This window comes from Astyanax mexicanus, chromosome 6 (genome assembly GCF_023375975.1).
Source record: "Astyanax mexicanus isolate ESR-SI-001 chromosome 6, AstMex3_surface, whole genome shotgun sequence".
Lineage (NCBI taxonomy): Eukaryota > Metazoa > Chordata > Actinopteri > Characiformes > Acestrorhamphidae > Astyanax > Astyanax mexicanus.
In genome coordinates, this window is record NC_064413.1 from 42562093 (window position 1) to 42574742 (window position 12650).

General features: G+C 36.6%; 1 protein-coding gene across 1 annotated transcript; it reads right to left on the bottom strand.

The window, feature by feature from the left end:
* Positions 1–4131: 4131 nt before the first annotated feature.
* Positions 4132–7265, bottom strand: hoxa2b (homeobox A2b). Its single transcript, XM_049480628.1, has 2 exons — positions 5767–7265; positions 4132–5086 (listed from the first exon to the last, which is right to left on the bottom strand). Exons 1-2 carry the CDS (start codon positions 6122–6124, stop codon positions 4389–4391), a joined length of 1056 nt encoding a protein of 351 aa, XP_049336585.1. The 5' UTR covers positions 6125–7265; the 3' UTR covers positions 4132–4388.
* Positions 7266–12650: the final 5385 nt, after the last annotated feature.

Below are 12650 nucleotides of genomic sequence, written 5' to 3' on the forward strand. Positions count from 1 at the left end.
TGATAATAATAAAACGGTGCAAAGTCTAGGGGGACCTCAGGACCAGTGTGACAAACAGTATTGTAGGCACGATTGAATTACAATGGATAAATGTCACTGCAGCCATTTCTATTTATAATAATTTTACCAAGCAGACCTATTTTGAAGGAGCCATAGGTCAGCCTTACATATGTACATATGTACACCTAATGCTTTTAACAACTTAACATTTTAGTGCTTCCTGCATTACACATTATGAATAATTACCTTTTCCTTCTGCTGCACATGTAAAATTATTCTCTTACTGCTGGTGGTGCTTCTGTAACATACAGAATAAACAGCCTCTGTAGTCCATGCTGCTAACATGGGCTTTGCCACCCCACATGCCTCTAACAGCATAGTCATCCCTATGCAATAGAGAATTGTGAGAGAAAAGTGAGACTTGCTCTACCATTTATTAAAGGTTTTTGTGATGCCTTTGGGAAGCCAAGCTCTGCATGGGAATGATGAAAGGGACTGCAAATGCTGTGTTTCCATGGTAACCAGTTGAAGGCTAACCACACTGGCTTTAAATGGCTGCATAAGCTTAAGCTCCCACGTCAGTGGAACAGCAGAGGGGTTTTCCCTTTTTATTTCCAGAATATTGGAAAAGAAAACAGTTTTTTATATATTGTCAAGTATCACTGATGATGAGCTGAGTTTTCTGTAACTAGCTTCAAAGATTTGTACACTCACATGCTTGACAATGATGATGTGACTCTGTTTGGACAGTGTTCTATTAGAGATCATTATTACTAGGTGCAAACCCCCAGGAACTCTGAAAGTGCTTGTGTATATGTATCTTATACTCAGTGATCAGATGTGCCACATAAAACTAGAATTTGTGCCACTTGTGATTACTTTTACAAGGTTGTATGTCTTTATTCAGTTGTAACATGCATGACCTGGGGATTATATCATGTAAAGTGTTAATTTATATATATGCATATAAATCATGAATGAAAAATAATGCTATATTGTAGCTTTCATTTGGATTCATATATATTTATATATATCAGAAATAGTTGTTCAGTATATTTATTGTGTGATGTTATCATCAAAAGAAAAATTCTATTCTAGTGTCTTGCTTACACGGTGTAAACTTCTCTGTGCTTTGAAATGTGTTTAGACCTCTGTGGAAGATCTGATTAGAGATGCAAGAAAATATCGTAATTATATTAGTATCAGCTAAACACAATATATACAGTATATTTATTGTGTGATGTTATCATCAAAAGCAAATTCTAAATTCTATTACAGTGTCTTACCAGCACATAATGTAAGCTTATCTGTGCTTTAAACTGTGTTTAGGCCTCTATGGCAGATCAGATAATAGTTGCAGGATAATATTGGTATATTTTATTGGTATCAGCCAATTATTATTATTATTATTTTTTTATCATCGGCATCAATATGGCCAATATTTTAAACCGATATTTGCTTTCCTATTGATTGTATGCAGGAAAGGCCCTTTGCATTGGCAGTGGCATTAGGAGATATGTACTTTTTATATCAGCATTTGCCCAGAATTCCTACGTTGGTGCATCCCTAGATCAGATTTAGCCATAGGAGCTCTTAAGGCATAATTCTCAAGTCCCTGCATGTACCTTAGCCCAGTCCACAACACCAACTACTGTGTAATTCTGTGAAACTTTTTTGTTGTACTTATGATAATTTCTGAGATATGACAGTAATTACAGCAGAAATTAAGAATCTTATAATTATTTGAAGATTAGATGTACATTAGATGTACATAACAGTACGTTTGTTTTTAGGAGCAAAATCTGCATGAAAAGCATGAATTTGCTCAATTCAGACTTTTCTGAAATATGCTTAGGGCAATGAAACTTTAAATCAGATTCCTTCTCAGAGTAACACATGGCCGAGTTTCACAAAGGTATCTTAGCACAAAAATGGAATTAAATGGTCAAGCGAGTATTACACTGAATTCTCTCCCTCTATTAAGAATATCTCAACACTAAGCTGCGTTTACTTAAAATAGCATAATTGAGGATATGTGAGATATAAAAGATGTATGGATCACATGGCATGTGCTAATTTGGATGATAAAACATTTGCAAACTTTATATTCTATATAATAAATACACTCCAAACCAAAAGTACTGGATAGAGATGTATCTAAAAAGTGTAAAAAATGACTGCTGATGGCAATCAAATTGCGAGCACTGCAGTGCATGAGGTAATGAAATGTATTAAAACATATACAGGCATGTTCTAATGTGGGAGTGTGGGAATGTGATTTTTTTTTTTCTCCTTAAATCTCACATAAGGGGAGTATATCAGTGTACTTCGCCATACTCTGAATATGCTCTGTTAACGTAAGCCTGCAGGAAAGTTTGTCGTGTTAAATTCATGCTCAGATGAGGCTAATTAGTAGCCCCCACCAAGTCCGGAGCCAGAGAGCAGCTGAGCTCATTTCCATTTTAATACCTACCTCGGAACGGCAACATGGCGTCAGCAGAGGAATGATCACGTCAACAGTCCAACACTGAACGTGAAGTGTGTATAACTCCATATACCGTCGCAGGTCTAAAAATAGGCTATTAATATTTTACAATGCACAGCATTGAATCAAAACCGACATGTGGCTAGCTTTACAGACGTTATACCTTTAAGTTATAAACCAACGTTAAATCATCAGCATGAAAGTATTCCCCATAAAATGTAAATAAATTCATTACAAAGGGATTCAAACATTGACAATAGTCATGCTAACTGAAAAGACAAACCACAGAACCCACAGCGGTCCACTCAAGCGTTTTAAATACGAAAGTGAAAAGAGACTTTTCTTGAGGCTCATTGGAGCAAACGTGAACAGCTGTATGAAAACACTAAACGTTAAATTAAAAAAACGAGATTATAACTTCCCCAGACTCAACATTCATCATATTTGGGCCTACATCAATGGCGCATACACAACCCAGAATGGCTTTATGTAACAGACAAAAAATTAAAATGTCTTTCTGGCACGGTTTAATGTAAGCCTAGACAAACTGACATGACCTGACAATTAGTGGTCCTCATAAATTTCCCTTCTGGAGATGATGGCCATAATATCAGTTTTGGCCCTAGCCAAATATGCAGACTACGTTTTATTTATTGTGGTGACACTTAACACACAGAGGGCTGTAAAAAACGCGAATCTTTTAGTAGGCTAAATTAGTATGCACTTTAAATAGGGTTCTAATGTTTGGGAGAGGATACGAAAATAGTTAATATGTTACGTCTTTATTCAGAAAAAAAGAGTTAATGTTGATTACAGATCATTTGACATTGCAGAATCTGATGAAATAAATATTTGGTTTAAATAGTATATGTGGTTCCTGCTGATCTCAAAAAAGTGTCTTTTTTTCTAAGTCGGTTGGAAACTAAAAATAAACTTCAAATAATCGAGCAGTCTTTTCAGTTTCCGTACTAAATCTAAGTCAAGTAATTATAAATCAAAACGCAGACCCATAGTGATGCTGAACTCAGCGCTCATTGTCAGAAGCGGATTGGATTAGACTGCTGCCTCAACACTAAGCTCGTGTCGAAGGTTTAATAGGCTATAAAATTTAATTGCTAAACTCCTAAACGTTACAGCTCTTGGCTAGGGAACTCCCCGCGTTTTCCGATACACTTAGGGTTTATTTTCTGGCTCTAAACCACCAGGAACATCCTTCTATCGTTACGCTTTCTTTTAAAATTATTTTGCTGCACATTTTAATGCATCTTCTTGCCAGCCGCAAAAGTTTAAGGCCTCTGCCGACCCTCCAATATAATTAATTTGTATTTTGGTCTATATAGTTCTGACCTAAAACGACTCAATTCATGTGTTGGTTATTAGCAATATAAGTTTGGGAAGTTTATTAAGAGGCATAGTAGTTCGAAATGTGCATATTTTAACAATATTTTATACTTGAACGGACCAGTGTGTATACCAACAAAACGCACTGGATTTAAATAAAATGCATCTACTAAATGTATGCTACAGATAAATATTATTTTGGCTCATGCCGAAACAAACCATTTTTACTTTTGGATAAACAAATGCACCGTGGACTGACCCAGAACACACCAAAAATTACCAAAATGATGCAAAAGACAACGGCGTGCTTTTTCTTCCATAACGTGAAAATTTATTCTAGGAAAATACGGGGGAAATAATACAAAAATAAAATCGAGAAAAATATCTTTTAGATTTTTACGTTATAAACACAAACGATCATTCAAATTTAAACAATTAAACTGAACATATCGTATGCTAACGGCCTATGCCTAATTTTAAATCCCTTTTTGAAGTCAATTAAAACACACTGACCATCAATGTGAGAAAGATAGCGAATCCATCAAGGCGGAAAGTTTTAAAGTTAGTAACTCAAGTGTTGCATGTCGATAGTTGTGAGCGTCTCAGAGAAAAAATCAAAAGTTTCCTCGGATAAACCCATAGGACTGTTTGACAAACTCGGAGAAATGGCATCTGAGAGGTGAAGGCAGGAATCCGATGAGAAAAAGTGAAAATCCAGGGCTGGGGGAGAGCTATTGTCCCGAGCAGATGCACTCTCCTCGGCCATTGTTGCTAGACAGATAGGAACAGTGGGTGACGGGTTGGGAAAATGTTTCAGATTTTTCTCATTGCTGTTTAAAGGCGAAACAGTAGAACTTTGGGCATCTCCATTGTGTCCATTCTGTGAATGCTGGAGAGGAGATGCGTTGTGCTGAAACACATAGCCTTCCCTTTCCGAGAGAGCTCCAGAGGAAGCTTGTGGCAAAAGGGCTTTCCCCTCGCCCGAGGCCTCCAAGCTTACTGGCCGGCCCTCGGCGTGGTGGTTCTCCTTGCACTGCGTCTGTCGCTTGTGCTTCATCCTACGGTTCTGAAACCACACCTTCACCTGTCTCTCGGTGAGGTCGAGCAGCGCAGCGATCTCCACCCTTCTTGGCCTGCACAGATACTTGTTGAAGTGGAACTCCTTCTCCAGCTCCAGCAGCTGCGTGTTGGTGTAGGCCGTCCGTAGCCTGCGGGTCGTGGCTCCCCCGCCGCCGGCTCCATCCACGAGCTCTGGAGATCCTGTAAAGCAGGGGTTGGAGAGGGAAAATCACATCACCACGTTATATATTACAAAGATGCCACTAATTACAACACAGTGCAGCGGGCTCTATAGCGCACCTCGCAAACTTGTCAAATATATGGCGTTCTCGGGGAGGCATAAATTGTTTGTGGGACTCAAGCCACGGTGCTGGGAATAATTTGTGTTCCCAGCCTCCCCAAAAGCCAGAAAGCAGCGGTGTGTCTGGTGTGGCCAGCCTGAGAGGAGATTAATGAACAAGGCAGCTGCCGACTTGAGAAATACCTCAATCGATCACTCTTCATTACTGTCAAATATTAAAATTCACACCCTACTATGTGACGAGGAATCAGCACCAAAATCCCTCCTCTTAGGTTAAATGGTTAATGGTTAAATACATCAAATATAACCAAGTGACAAATTTAAAATTATATGAATCACGACTGGTGCTATTTAAGGCCATTTTACCAATAAAATTCCAAGAATTCTAACATTTAAAACATAACATTGACCCACGTTATTTGAGAGCTAAAAAAACTTATCAGTCATTAGTTATAAAATGTTATAACTCATATCAAGTTGGAAAAGCTTAAAATAAATGATAGTTTTGGGAAAAATGTCAACTTGTTCTTTGTTAACTATATGCAAAAATACATATTAACTTAAATAAATGTATAGTTACCTTGAGGTGAGAAGTAAACTGGAGAAGTCTCGGTGGTGACCGAAGCCGAATTCTGGTTCTTCTTTGAAGCTTTCTTCTCCTTCATCCAAGGATATTCCGGGGGTAAGGAAGCGGCGGGCAGCGGACAGGAGCCATTAGGGTTCTGCTTGGGGCGGCTGTGGCGAGGATGGCTACCCGGGTTCAGGCTCGGGATGGTCTGCTCAAAAGGAGGAGGAATCAGTGTCGAGCGTGAAAGCGTCGAGCTCTTGATTGATGAACTTTGAAATGCATCAGCGACAGGGGGAAAGGACGTCAGGCACTCAGCGAGCGACGGCTGACTGTTGATAAAACCCGTCTCTCGCTCGAATTCGTAATTCATCTCCGAGGAGTCTTCACAAGTCACCGATCACGGATTTATGGCTCGAGAAGAAATAATGAAATACACTGTTTGCTTGCGTGTGTGTGTGCGCGTGTGTATTAAGAAAAACAATAAATAAAAGAGAAAAAAGGGGAAAAAAACTATAATGCTGATTACAGCCGTATGGGGACGGCGATACCATTAAACTATTGCTTTCATGAATACAAGGTTGAAATTGGACCGTATTGCTTGTCACATGATTACCTCTGTCCAATGACAATTTGGGGTTTAATCAAAAGAAGCCACTGTCTGTGTGATTGATCGAGAAAAGTCCAAGAGGAACGCCTCGCGCTCCCGGACAGGCCAGTTTATTCGCGCGTTTATGTCCAGTTTGTTGCCGCTCGGTAGATCTTATAGCTCTGGCTATATCTTTCTGCAAACAGCTCTATCTGAAACACAGCGTGCCCTCCTCCTCTTCCTCCTCCTCCTCTTCCTCGTTTCCCTCACTTGTCGTTTTCCACTGCAGTCGCACTCCGAGCCACCCCCCCTTCCCACTCGCCACATTCACACGCGAAGACCATCCCAACCAAAGAAACGCGCTCATCCTGCTCATGAGTTTTACCGCAACTTTTGTTAAAACGATGCGCGCTCTCGGACAGGGCACGCGCACGACGAAGAAACGCATGCACGTGCATTCAGAAAGGGAGGAGCACGTGGGGTGAACAGTTCTCCCCTCGGCACTTTACGCCGGTTGTAAATGTTAACGCGCGCATGCGCAACCGCTTAGGTTTTATCCTAAATCACCGTCTTCCTAAACTATGCATGGGATTCAAGTGTGACAGGATTTGATTAATAAACACATGCGGGATTAAATGCAAACATAGTAAAATCTGACTTTATGTAATATAGTTGTTCAAACGTGAGAATATACACACCAAGACCACACAGTCGCATAAGAGTAAAGTTATATATGTTCATATCGATGTAATAGAGCCCAAACAGTATAGTATACATGTATATATTTAATACATATACACAGTAATCAGAACATATTAATTCATTGCCTTCCTCATTTCTCTAGTAATTTATAATTAAATACTATTAACGAATTAAAAAATAAGTATTTTCTCGTTTAAATTAAATTGTGAAAACCTTTAAAGCAAACGATATTGAGGCTATACTGTATCCTTACAGCTACCAAGGATTTGAACCACTACTTTCATATCTTCAGTGCTGTACATATTTATTAATGAATGATAAACATATAAATCCACATCTGTTTTCAGCAAGTGACTCTTTTCTTGTGCATTGGGAAGGGCTCAGTTGAGCAGGACTAGGCCATGAGCACTTTATTGCTTATATTCCAAACAAAGAGCCCTGGAAGCCTGCACGCTATCAATCTTACTCGCCAAAAGGTCTGACAGCTTCGTGCCCTAGGAACACATTTAAACCATCTAACACTCGCTTAGATCATATGTGGCCAAGGAGAGGGGAACAACATGGAACTCACGCAGAAGAGTTTCTCTCGTTTTTAAAATGTGTTTATGAAATATTTTTCTGGAAGAAAATTGGATTAACATCAACAAGAATATCAGACCTGATATTCTCGAGAAGGATATTTTAAGGACATTTTTTTGGATCTAATATTCGTTTATCCTGCGTTATTTTCACATACCAAAAATCTTTATGGAGGAACGGATTAAAAAATGAATAGGATTACCTAAAGACTTCGAGAGACAAACCGACCGATTATGCCATTGAGTACACAGGATCTTTTGTACAGAGAGAAAGTGGGTGTTGGCATTCTTCAAAAATACCCACTCCTTCCTACACTTTCTACCAACTGATGTTTTTTCTCACGATTTGAGCAAAACGGCAGAACAATCAGCTTTAAACTGTAACAGACCAGTGTTTATATCAGTGTTTATATATATATATATATATATATATATATATATATATATATATATATATATATATATATATATATATATATATATATACATATATATATATATACACGACTATTTTATATCCACTCCACATTTACCGACGATGCATTTGTTAGCTATCGAGTAATTTAGGTGTAAATTGGGACTAAATATAAATTGTTTTTACATATAGATCACAATGATCTAAACTAAATATTCATTTCATAAATACTAAATATTTAACTATTTGAAAAATCCATCTTCTTTCGCCTCTTTGCCAGGTCAAATTATAAAAATGGTATCTGCGGAAATATTTCCTTGTTTTGTAGTTTCAAGGCATATTGCTACTAAATTATCTAAAATGGCTAAATAAATGAAGTTGTAGTCAGATATTCACATAATAAAACAAAGAAAAGATATTTATGTATTTGTAAATAAAGACAAATAAGTCTTCCATTTTTTGTAAAGGCGTATTTAAACTAAAGCAAACTTAAATCTAGTTATTTTATTTCATTTTAATTTATTAATTTCATTGCATTTTGTATGTGTCTGTTTCTGTTTTTTAAAATGTTCATGTGTTCATCCGTTCCTCCATCAGATATATTAGTTTTATAGAAAAATAGAAGCAGTATATGATAATTTGTCCTTTCTCTCCGAGGAAGCTTCCAGCTTCGTGTCTTTGTGAAGGTGTCTGGCATGATGCAGAGCCTCGCTCACCGGCTGTTGGTGCAGATCGCTGACATTTTATAAACTCGTGCTTAATTAAATGGAGAACCACTGCATTACCGAATGCACGAACTGCTATCTTAATTTGGATCACCAAAGAACATTCAAATTAGATATTGAATATCATTGTTCAATAGATTGTTTGTTTTTTTAAGAATGGTAAATTACTTATTTCTGCACATATATTACACACAGAACAGTTTCCCAGAATTAAGCCTTTTTCCTTTTAATTGAAAATCTCCATACGAATTTGATATAGACTAAGCTGAATTCATATCTGGGAATCTGCCCCAGCGTATTTTATAATTTATTGTCTTATATTATTATTATTATTTTTTAATTGATATATTTTTTATTGTGAGAAGTAATTGTTGTGGTGGTTGTAGTGGTCCAGTTGTTTTTGATACTTTTATAATTTAGTTGTTAAATGCATAATTTACTAATTACTATTGAATGTTGAAATGCATTTGGGTTTTAAATTCTGATAAATACCAATTTACAAATCATCATTTAACTACATTGAACTAGAACATGGTGGAATATGAAGAAAAAACGATTGGCCTACCTAAATAACATGTCCGAATCAACGAACGGCAAAGAATTAGAAGGCCCATGCGTCCTCGAAACAAACTCACCACCAAGGTGAAACGCCTAATGGACTCGAGCTCCAGCACTTGCACACTTTCCACACTTCTATCATTATGATCATTCAGTTGTGTTTTATCATAAGGGTTATTCGTCTTTCGCATGTAGTGGGAATGAGCGCAAGCAAGGCGTATATGGGGTGTTTATGATGTCTGCAGAAGCAGCAGCCCACAGTAGCACAAGCACACTGGCATTTGATGGATGACCCTCTACCCACACACACACACACACACACACACACATACACTGCACCGGGTTGTAAATGAGATCCATGCAGCCATTGTTCGTCTGGATATATATATATACGTATATATATATATATATATATATATATATATATATATATATATATATATATACGTATATATATATATACGTATATATATATACGTATATATATATACGTATATATATATATATATACGTATATATATATATATATATATATATATATATATATATATATATATATATATATATATATGTATATGTGTGTGTGTGTGTGAGAGAGAGAGAGAGAGAGAGAGAGAGAGAGAGAGAGAGAGAGAGAGAGAGAGAGAGAGAGAGAGAGTGTGTGTGTGAGTGAGAGAAAGAGATTTCCGGCCATATCCACTAGAAGTGTGTGTGTGTGTGTGTGTGTGTGTGTGTGTGTGTGTGTTTATTGCAAAGTGGTTAAAGGATGAATAAAGGAGTTAACTAAAAGTTAGTAAGTTAGTGTGATGTATTTTTTTTTCAACGCATTTTTTTCTATTATAGTGCATGCATACACGTATTGTACATTTTTTATATCTATGTATATATTTTTATATCTATTCCATATAACAACTTTTGTATTTAGCAGTATCTAAGATGTATATTTGTACAATAGTCTATTCACACCTGCTAGTTGTTTTCTGTCAACACGTTTCTGTAAGTCGCTCTGCATAAAAGCGTCTGCTAAATTCCATAAATGCGAATATAACACCAACGTACTTTTCAGTATATGTTAAAAAGTCAAATGCATACATAAAAATAACATCTCCTAACGTCGTGTGTATCGTTGTATCTCGGTTGTTTGCTTTATGAGTGTACCAGAAAAGACAGGCGCTTGGATTTAAACGACTGATAATGTGATCAACATGCGCATTGGTTTCTGGAATGGGCTGTGTTTGTAATGTCACTAAGCTTCCTGAACCCAGGTGTTGATCCTTATACCCACCACTTGAACATCTTGCAACGGACCACGAAAAATGGCCCTGCTTGTCTGGAGTTGACCTCGAGTTTGATGTATTGCGGGTCGTAGGGTCAAGAAAGAGCACTGAAACCTCCCTTCACGAAAGTCTCTTGTATGCTGCAAAGCTTTTTAAATGTAGGCTCCTTTTCTGAAATCCGTCTTTTAAATATGATAAGTTGTAAAATGTATGATTTATATCCAACGTAGAAAACATCAAAAGCAAATTTTACCCAAATGTTCGAATGTGGCAGCTAACTATTATATCACAGTGTGCAAACGTGTATAGAACCAATGCAATACCTTGTCGGCGACACATTAGGATTACGTTTCTTATTACCAACTATTGTAATGAAAATACGATGACATCATATGGCGAGGGGGTTATTTTTGTGATTTTGAGACCAGGGTTGTCGCTTGTCTAGTAATAGCCTATAATTTGTGTTATAGATTGTCGACTTCAGGGGTGAGTCGAGATAATGGAAGCTGAGGTGAAATGAGAGAGCTCAGTACTGCCCCTAGCGATAATTTCTTTCTGTAATCCACAATGAAATTCGGTCCATGGATGTATATACAAACACATTTGTACGCATTCCTAGAACCATTCAATTCTAATTAGAAATATTGTATGATTCTTGTTGAACCAGTGTGTGATGCTTTTTCAATAAAGAAGCAGCATGCACGCATGAACTATAAAATCAGATTTTATTATTAAATTTAGAACCTAGTGTTATCTCACTTTGAAAATATGCAAACCATCACCTAACACTAAGTATAGTTCCAGCATTATTTTCATTGCACATCTTAGTGTGCGGAATTGTTAACCGAATCTGTACATGACCTCCCCTGCTTTTTTATGTTTACATATATTCCATATATATATACATATATTTTTTAACCATAAGGCAACTCAAGTTGGGTATTGGGGATGAGTGGTGTGGTTAGTAGTGTGGGGTGTTTTTTTGGGGGGGAAATTATAATGTAAAATGTTTATTTGATGCTTGTCTTTTGTTTCGAATACATGTGTAGTTCAATAAAAAAAAGTATTAAAAAAACTATAAAATCTGTTTAATCAAGTAAGGAACTTTTGCAGATTTGGTCATAGATGTAGACAAATCACTCGCGCGCACACACACACACACACACACACACACATACATATATATATATATATATATATATATATATATATATATATATATATATATATATATATATATATATATATATATATATCGTTGCTGTCCAATGAAAAACAAGTATTTTATTTATAATTATATAGTTTTTTATATAATTTGACGCAAAAGGGTCCCTAACATTTTGTCAAAATCTCTCGATGAATGGACCAGTAGAAGTTCTTAATTACCTGAAAAGGTTTTATCTCATTCCTGTAAAATTGCTGTTTTGAACATACATGTTTTTCCTTGGACATCAACGATTGGTCTGAATCGTATTTGTTGCTATTGGTTAGTGCAGGTTAGTGGGTGTATTAAGATAATGGCATTATAATCTTTTTTTAAACAAGGTTTCTTATATGGGTAACAGGATTGCTCAAAAATAGGGGCCGACAAAATAATCTTTATCCACATTCCAAGAGGGGGCCCTTATCAAGTAATCGCAAAATAGTTAGAAAGCCAGACAGATGAGTTCTTATCAAATGAATTAGAAACCAGCGTAACGATCAATCGATGCTCTGTATAATGCATGGGAGTTTTATTCGGAACGCTGCCTCCACCTGCTGGATAGCACTGGGAAAGGTATTGCCTATTGGACAAATATTTGAATATCCTCAACAAAGGAACATAACATGCCTGTTTTACATAATTCCCCAACATGTAGATTATATAAACAGACAATAACTGTCTGGTGCTAATCTCTGTGACCTTGATTAAAAAAATCACTCTAGATTTAAGACAAATTAAGGTAGATATTGGCATATTATTGAGCATACGTGGACATGAAAAAAGCACACTATTATTTGTTAAAATGTAGTTTTTAAATTAGTTGATCAATTTCGTTGTCATTTATGTAATTG

Bases quoted from the DNA above. Each gene is read 5' to 3' on its own strand.
- hoxa2b (XM_049480628.1), bottom strand. From the start codon at position 6,124: ATGAATTACGAATTCGAGCGAGAGACGGGTTTTATCAACAGTCAGCCG. The intron at 5,087-5,766 runs GTAACTATACAT...CCTGCTTTACAG, and splicing joins AGTTTACTTCTCACCTCAAG to GATCTCCAGAGCTCGTGGAT.